This window comes from Natator depressus, chromosome 4, assembly GCF_965152275.1.
Source record: "Natator depressus isolate rNatDep1 chromosome 4, rNatDep2.hap1, whole genome shotgun sequence".
NCBI lineage: Eukaryota > Metazoa > Chordata > Testudines > Cheloniidae > Natator > Natator depressus.
Window position 1 is genome coordinate 80185087 of NC_134237.1, and position 9286 is coordinate 80194372.

At 41.3% G+C, this 9286-nt stretch overlaps 1 protein-coding gene across 3 annotated transcripts in view; it reads left to right on the top strand.

The window, feature by feature from the left end:
• Positions 1-6725, top strand: part of SNX25 (sorting nexin 25) — a 161569-nt gene extending 154844 nt beyond the window's left edge. Inside the window, exons 17-19 of one of the 3 annotated variants that reach the window (XM_074951250.1) lie at positions 1570-1751; positions 4374-4474; positions 5021-6725. In XM_074951250.1, the coding sequence (XP_074807351.1) occupies positions 1570-1751; positions 4374-4474; positions 5021-5101 (364 nt within the window). In that variant the 3' untranslated portion in view covers positions 5102-6725. The remainder of the gene's footprint in view (positions 1-1569; positions 1752-4373; positions 4475-5020) is intronic. The other 2 variants (XM_074951252.1, XM_074951251.1) reach the window with 2 other exon arrangements.
• The last annotated feature ends 2561 nt before the right edge of the window (positions 6726-9286 follow it).

Consider the following 9286-nt stretch of genomic DNA (forward strand, 5'->3'; position numbering starts at 1 on the left):
GATGTTACTTCTATATAAACTTGGAGTCATTCTGAAAGTCAATGGGAGTTGAGTGACTAGCTCCCATTTGTGCCTCTGATAATCTCCCCCTAATCTCTGAAGGCCATAACTCCATATTAAAGATGAAGGTGGTTGCAATCTGCTCCATCTAATGCTAATTACATGTGCTCTTCAGGATACTGGCAAATTACCATTTTGGAAAAGCTTGAGCACTTGGAGTTTGTATTATAACCTGTAATTCTTCTTGGGGAAAACCTCCAAAAGTAAATCAAACCAAATATTTGTAATCATCAAAATGGCTGTAATGTGTTTCCATGTCAGTGTATGGTAACTCTTATTTGTAAGTGAAAAATCTACTCACTGACAAATAAATTCGGCTCTTTGTCATATTGGTTTTACCCTATTGGATAATGTTTTCCATTAGAAAATGGAGGACAGCTATGATAATAGCATTGCACTTTCAAAAGTCTGTAAACTTCAGTTATTTCTGCAGTACTTTCACCCAGGTGAAAGATCACTGAGAATCTGACAAAGCAATATTTTACCTTATTTTAGCTATGATGCTGTCATACAGGTAGGTAACACATCCCAGAAATCAAATAACAGTACAGCGTGGTCCCATCATCCTTTCAGCAGCTGAAGTCGCACATGCCAGAATTGCTTTAACAGCCTCCCACAGACATTATCGAATGGAAAATCGGACAAGAAATTATTGGAAATGTTATGGTTGAGCCCTGATAGACTAATGGCCTTTGACAACAGCTACTTACTGAGGTTTAAATTGAATTTTTTCCCCTTGTATGTTCACATAATGCAAATAGGTAGCAAGAAAAACCTTACCCCTGAGAGAGTGCACACTTTGAGTGGGGTTTGGTTTTGTTGTTGGGTTTTTTTGCTCATGCATTTGTTTGTTTTTAAGGATTTAAACTGTGTTCTGATTTTTAAATTGTGGTGTTGTAGCAAAGCAGTTAGTATGGTAGGTCATTGCTCTGGAGCTGGTTGTATATCCCAGAACTTGAGTTCTTTAAGCAAAAAGTGCTCGAGATGATGCAATTAGCCACAGGAGGAGGTGACCAGCTCTGTCAGTCACCATGGTTACAGCACTGGCTATGAAAGAGCTTCCTGGGTACGTTTCTGGAAAAGCTTCATCCTATTTTATCCAGCTGGAACATATGCCCATACTGTCAGGTTGTGGTTCCCAACTACCATTTTACTTCTCAGTGTAGCCCATCACCCTCCTCTGCTTTTCCCGAGCAGCAGTGAGCCTTTGTACACGGCCCCACAGTGTGCTGCTACTGTCCACTCCTTTAAATGGGCGTGTTCCTTAAATTGCATTGAGTTCCATCTTCTTCACATCCCAGCAGCATACATTTGGAGCAACCCAAGCCACGTTTCCAGTAAGAGTGCACATAGCTGACTAGGAAGTGGGGGGCACTGGCCAAATCATCTGATATCGTAGGCTGATAAACTGGCACCATTTTATGAAGTTGGTCATGTCTTCCACCATTTGTCTGTGTAAAATCTAAACTATTAATTATGACACAATCCCCTTTAAATTTCTTTTTAAAGACAAATACGTGACACCGTAAGCTGGATATTCAGCGAGCCAATGCTTGTTTACTACATCAGTGTATTCCGAGATGCTTTCTGGCCAAATGGAAAATCAGCAGCCCCAACAAGATCCAAGAGCGAAGAGCAAAGTCAGGAGACAAAACAGAGAGCGCAGCAAAAACTACTTGAAAACATTCCAGGTGAGAACATCAGCGTTTCTCTACATAACGACATATGAAAGAAGTGAACGTTAAACCTACATTTTTCTTTTTACAGTTTAGATCGTACCTTCTAATGCTGAAAACAGGCACAATCTTGATCCCAGCCCTTATCCTTAGTGCCTCTGACAAGTAAATTGCAGCACTGTTCAGTGCAGAATGGGACTTCTATGCCCATGTCTAACATAATTAAAAAACTGGTAGCAAAGTCAGTAGAATCTGACTCTTCTCTTCTGGCTGAGATTTCAGAACCAGCTTCTCCCACCTCACATTCTATCCTCATATTTGATTTTTATCTCTACGCTTCAAACAACACTGTTTTTAGTTTGAACCCTTTCATGAGGGTGTTAGATAAATTTTAGTGACTGTTCCCAGTCATTCCTTAGTGTCTCATTTGACCTTTGAAACTAACTAGATAATAATCATTTTTAGAATAAGATAGTAAAGCTAATCCAATTTAAATAAAGTAAAAAAAAAAAAAAAAGCAAAAAACCCCCAATACTTACGTGATTTGGGGGCATCAAATTGTGCATATAGCTGGCATATGTACCTGTGTGAACTTCTTCCTGTTGTTCTTGTCTGTAAGATGAGAGTTTACGTAACTTTTTTCCAATGTAGACTACAACAATTTAGGGATAGAACCAGGAAAATAACTGAGAATTCCCATCTCTCTGTCCCATGTTCTAACCACTTCTGAGGAGCTTAACTGAATACACTAAGCTTTTCCTACAGATTACATCTCTTTTGCATTCAGTCAAAGCAGAGAACATTGTTGGCCAAAATTTTCATACTCTGATTTACAAGCCTCGATATGGATTTAGGAGCCTAACCTAAGTGTCCTGGTTTTTTAGAAGTGCTGATCGCCCATCAGATCTCTTTAGCTTTATTTTGTAGATGTGGTCTCAGCACACTGAAGCTGAGCCATATGTTCCTGGCTAGATTCTAACTGCTGTTAATATAGTTCCAGGAAAGCTTAGCTTGGCACAGGTCTCCCAGAGCAGTGTTCTTCAGAGGCAATCTATTCAGAAAACTCCGTTAGTGACAAATAACCTCATTCTCCCCCTCCCCCCGCCCCCCATTTATACTATGCTGAGAATGTTCTTCCGTTATTTGGAGGTTGTCTCTACACTGTTGTTGTTGTGCCACACGTACAGCATGCCAGTATCATCTGGCTGTAGGAATAACCCCTACAGGCTGATGCTCTTCCGTGTCTAGTGGTCATAAAACACCCATCCCTGAAATTTTCTTTCTTATTGTTTCAGTATTCCTCTTTATCGGTGGAACAGGTAGCACTGCCTGCTAAGATTGCCAGATACTTCCCATTATAACACTGTGATTTCAGTTGCTTATTACTCTGCCAAACTTTAACCATGTGGTCATAGGCAATCCTAATTCTGGCATTTCATAACTTCTGAGTGCTTAATTTTGCAACCTTAACATTCAGTTAATGTTTTGGTGTGTAATTAGTGTGTACTAAAATCAGGAGATGTAGCTATTTGTTCAAGTTTGTGACCATCCAAAGAAGCTGAATATCTGGGAATATACAAATAATAAGCATATAGTTTTCTGCCAGAAAAACATGTTATAGCTAGTGACTAGGAAATTAATAGTAAATCAACTGATAATTGTGAAGGTAGATTTCAAATTTTAGCCTAATATAACTTAAATACCCTACTAGCTGATCTACCCGTCACCTGGATAGAGCAGGTTTAAATTACATATTTGACTGCTTCACTAAACTTTGTTATACACACACTTTTGAGTAACTTTTAATTTGTGTTCAACAGGCAAAACACAACACAAGGTGTGCATGGAAAATATTTGCTATATAGTATAAAGCACATCATACTAGGCGTTTGGTACATTATACATACTTGGCTTAACTAGAATAGTCAATCATAGCTTCTTCATGAAAAACACAGGATGTCTAGGAGCTTAATTTTTCTGTAGCAAAATGGAATGTGCTGCATGTTGCTAATGGTGAACCAAGTAAGCCCTAGTTTTTCCTTCCTAATAAGACTTATTTAATTCAAATTGTAAATAATTCATCTAGAAATGTATCACTGCTCTGTTTATTTGGAGATATGTAGGCTTTTTAATTTAGAGAGGCAAAACTCTGAGATCACGTCTCTCCCCTCAGATCACTTGTTCAGATTATCAGAAACTGATATTTTCAACTAATTTTACTAATTGTATCCCTTACCTACTCATGTTGTGTATGTGAATATTTGAATAATATATGAGAATACAGACCTGATGCTCTGTACTGCCAAACACCTAATATGCCCAGTATATCTTTGGTAATAGCACTCAGAGGGTGTTGCCAAAACAGCGTAAACAAAATTCTGATTTTAAAGGTCTTTGACGCAGATGCTTAAGCATATGCCTAATTTTAAGCATGTGAGTAGTCTCGTTCATTGGCAGCTCATATGCTTTAAGTTAAACATGTGTTTAAGTTTTTTGCTTAATAGGAGCCTGAATTTATAATTCTAACCCCCTGTCATGGTATGTGGTGTCTTCTGGTGCACTTGCCATTAAGTAATTGTAAGCAGATATGGTTTATCAACATCAGGATGAAAATACAACCTAAAATGCTTGTTGCAGATACTCTACAGAGCCTTGTTGGACAACAAAATGCCCGTCATGGGATAATCAAAGTGTTCAATGCACTGCAGGAAACTAGAGCCAATAAGCATCTACTCTATGTGAGTAACCAGAATGTTATCTGTGAATTTTATTATTCTACTAAGTACTGAACATTCTAATGGCTCAGTATTCGAACCTTTCAGACTGATTTTTTTCTTGTGTTTTTACAGTGCCTGGCACAATGGGGTCCTGATCCATCACTGGGTCTCTTAGGTGCTATGACAATAAAAATAATTGGTAGGCTCAGAAATGTCAATATGCCTAGAAACAAGAAATTGTTTTCTTGCCGAGCTTTCTTACACTTAGAAGGGTTTTCAAAGCTTTTAAGGATTTCTTTCCCACTAAAGGGAAGTTGTAAAAATCTGCATTTACATTGTCATTTAGACTTTCTAATTTTGCATATTGAACAGGTGTTTAAAAAAATCAGTTTTGGGGTGCTGCATGATGATATTGGCACATGGGAAATTAATGATAGTCCCATGCAGGGTGGACTAGATGAACCAGGTGATCCTATTATTTGTGATTATCTGAACATCTCAGAAAGGAGGTAGAAATTCTTATTTGCTGTTAACATTAATCTTAGTAGTTTTCCTTTTCTTTTTCAGGGCTTGTTGGAACTGCTGCTAACTGAACTGTGTCCTGAGCTAAGAATTCATTTAGAGCAGCTTAAAGCTGCTCATGTTTGAATCTGCACAAGGGAACCACTAGAGAAATGTCTGTGTAATAATAGACATGAAACTTATCTTCCTCTTTTCCACAGAGGGCTGACTGAGGACTATTGATTATTTTTTAGTTTTCTTTCTCCAGTTTTATGTGAAGTAAACAGACTTGAAAAGATCTGATGCTGTAGTAGGGTAGAAAAACAATGCTGCATAGTTGCCAGCTTTATTTAAATTGTTCTATTTGAATACTTTTTGGTCTAAAATACAGACTGAAATATAAATGTTAATATAAGTTGTAAGAATCTAGAAAATATTTTAAACCTTTATCAAAAATGAAGTTTTGCTTAATAGTGGTAAACTAATGAATGTTGTACAGTTAATTTCCTCATTGAGGATTTGAACACTCCTTTATTGTGTATTGAAGAGCCTTGTTGTGCAATACTTCAGGTAAAGTTATTGTGAACATTTTATCTATTTTATTTTTACCAAATTTGAAGCATTTGTAAGCAATAAATAACAAAGTGGATTATGGTTGTCAGGGTTCCTTCCCCACTCTGAACTCTAGGGTACAGATGTGGGGACCTGCATGAAAGACCCCCTAAGCTTATTCTTACCAGCTTAGGTTAAAAACTTCCCCAAGGTACAGACTTTGCCTTGTCCTTGAACAGTATGCTGCCACCACCAAGTGTTTTAAACAAAGAACAGGGAAAGAGACCACTTGGAGACGTCTTCCCCTCAAGCCCTACACACCCCCTTTCCTGGGGAGGCTTGAGAATAATATCCTAGCCAATTGGTTACAGAATCATCAAAGACCCAAACCCCTGGATCTTGGAACAATGGAAAAATCAGTCAGGTTCTTACAAGAAGGATTTTAGTTTAAAAAAAAAAAAAAAGGTAAAAATCATCTTTGTAAAATCAGGATGGAAAATACTTTACAGGGTATTCAGATTCAAAACACAGAGGATCCCCCTCTGGGCAAAACCTTAAAGTTACAGAAAAGAGGAATAAACCTCCCTCTTAACACAGGGAAAATTCACATAAAACAAAAGATAAACTAATCCACCTTTCCTGATTTACCTATACTGGTTGCAATATTGGAGACTTGGATTAGGATGGGTTGGAGAAGATGGATTTGTGTGTGGCCTCTCTGTCCCAAGAGAGAACAAAACGTAAACAAAGAGCACAAACAAAAGCCTTCCCCCACCCCAAAATTTGCAAGTATCTTGTCCCCTTATTGGTCCTTTGGGTCAGGTGCCAGCCAAGTTAGCTGAGCTGCTTAACCCTTTACAGGTAACAGGATGTTGCCTCTGGCCAGGAGGGATTTTATAGCACTGTATACAGAAAGGTGGTTACCCTTCCCTTTATATTTATGACAGTGGTACTTGATAATTAATAGTTAGTGGATGAGTTTGACATCAATAGTTTCAGAGGAAATATTTTAATTGCATTATAGTCTGTCCAACATGCGTCTCATAAATTAGTGTGTCATAATGGAAAGCATCTGATCAATCACTAATTAGAAATTGCTTATCTCCGTGATTAGCTGATATTCAAACCTCTCTTGTTGCACTCTGACATTATTCAGGATTGCTGTGTTTAAATGCACATAACTTTTAAATCTATTCCTGATTTTATACAATGGAAGTAAAACAGATACATCTTTCTATAGTGCTTTTTCATTCATATGTAAAAACACATAAATATGATTTTAATGAACATGTGAATAGCTGAACACCATCAAATGTTTGTAGGTAACATTCATTACTTTCTTTTAAACTAAGTCAATATAATTGTGATCTCTTTGAGAATGATCGCCCTGCACTGAAAGCAGGGGGGCTGTTGTCCAGGCTTGCTGGAGGAAGACAGTAGTGCTTTATGGAGTGGGGGAGAACAAGATCAGAAACTGCTGCAAAAAGGTGGTGTTGGTCAGCTTTGCAGCACTGACTCACCCCCTTGGAATGCAAGGGTGGAAGGCTTTAAAGGTGCAAGCTGTAGCATTGGAAACCGCTTTCTCCACGCAGCAAGCAAGGCAGCAGCAGGCAGCAGAGGATCCAGGCACGCTGGGCAGCATGGCTCCCAGGAGGAGGAGGTGAGAGCACGGAGAAGGTTGGGAAGCTCACCGCTTCCTGGAGAGGGACAGGCTCATTCTGGATAAGGGGTGCTTGCAGGGAGGCACAGCGGGACTTCCAAAGTGTACTGGGCTGCCCAGAACCACAATGTTCTTCTACACTGAACCCAGGAGACAGGGTTGAGGCTGATTTCAGGGGTGAGTGTGCTTTGCAACAGACAGAGGTTGGGAGGACAGGTGGCACGGGTGATATCCTGCCTTGCAATGTGACAATGTGTGGTGGTTGCATGGGCCTGAGGGAGGTGCAGGATCTGGGCTCAAATTGTCCATCTCAGAGGGTACTTGAGGGGAACAGGAGTGAGCCTTACAGAGTAACAAATAGGCCAGGGCCAGAAATGGGAGTACCGGAATCCATATCAAATCCACCTGGAAGGTGCACCCCTGCTGGGGACACTAATGGGGTTGCACAGCTGCTGCAAGCTAATCTGCAGTTGTTGCAACAACTTCAGGCATCTGTGGCTAATAGGTCTGGCCTGGGTTCCAGGGGAGGCCCAGCATGGGCACGAGTTTGGGAGTTGGGAGACAAGCAGGTGGGGCAGACCCCCGCACAGGTGGGGGGCAGTGGTGTGGTTGAAACCTCTGGGCACATGTCAACTCATCAGTTGTTAAGATGTATAACCTCCTGGGATAGAGTTGAGCTTCCTGGGAGGGCGGTTGTGGGGGAACAGGTCACCGAGGATGCTCAGTCAGTCAGTCCTGAGTATGGTTGTGCCATGGTGGCTGACCCGTTGAGAGTTCACCTGCTCAGTACAATTAAGGATAAAATCCTGAGGGGAATACATGAATATTATCACTCAGGGAGGTGTTGACAGAGAGTAAGCTGGGACAGAGCAAACAGAATAAGGAGTTGCCCAAGCGGCCATGGGTGCCTAGAACATGGGAGAATTGGGAGGCGGCCTTCCTCATCTATGCAGGTATGATAGTGCAGGCTTACTCAGAGAGACGCTCAGCCTTGTTTAAGTATATGGATGTAACCAGGCAGGCACATGCTACATTTGGGGCCATGTCTTGGTTTCATTATGACGAGCAGTTTTGCTTAAGGACAGGAACACAAACTGGGATCCGATGGGACATACCACATCACACGTTGTGGCTAGAGTGGATGACTCTGCGGGGACCAGGAGTTCACACAGACAGTGGCCTGTTCCTTCCACTGCAAGTTCAGGAGGGGCAAGAGTCACATAATATTTGCTGGGCATTTAATAACAATGGTTGTTTTCACAGCCACTGTAGATTCAAGTATGTGTGTGAGATATGCTTTGGGACCCATTCGGCCCATTCTTGCCAGAGCGGTAGGGGATGATTGCAAGGGGAAAACAGGATTGGGGGTGGGTGGAGTGCCAACTGCAGGTTTGGCTCGGCTGAAGCAGGTCATGAGGTGCAGATCACAGGCAGGGTAGGGGGGCAAACTGGGCGGTGGTCCAATGGGCATAGGCACGATTGCCAGTGAGGCTTAAGGTGTTCAGGGTTTCCTATGATATTACCCTAATAAAGCACATATGGCATATTTGGGGTGGTGGGGTTAACTTTGGGATTTTGGATCCCCTTTTTGGGGAGTAGCACCCATGTAAGGTTAAAAAAAATTAATTGCCAATAGGGAACCTAAGGGTCGCACCCCCCCTCCCTCCAGGGTTCAGTCCCCAACAGCACTGCAAGGAAATATCGAGTAATACATCACCTTTCATACCCACGAGGTGGCTCCATTCACACTACAATGAACCAGGTGGCCTGGCAAAACATTTGGGGGCACCCCATGCAGAAGACAAGATAGAGGGCCCTTTCCATTACATTAGCATACCTGGGTATCAAGTGGAACACAAGGGCGGGCATATTACAGCTCCCTCCCTATAAAAGTATATGTTTCTGGTATGACAGCATGGCAGGCCAAACTTCCACCTCACACAGGGTTATGAAGTTACTGAGGGAATTTGTGTCAAAGTGTTTGGGCCTTAACATCTCTTTTCCTTCTAAGCACATGCCCGCGGTTGGATGATGGCATAGCGGATGCCCTGCCTCATTTGCAGTTCAGCAGTATGCAGGGGCCTGCACCAGGAGCTAACGACTAACTCAAGTAGATGATG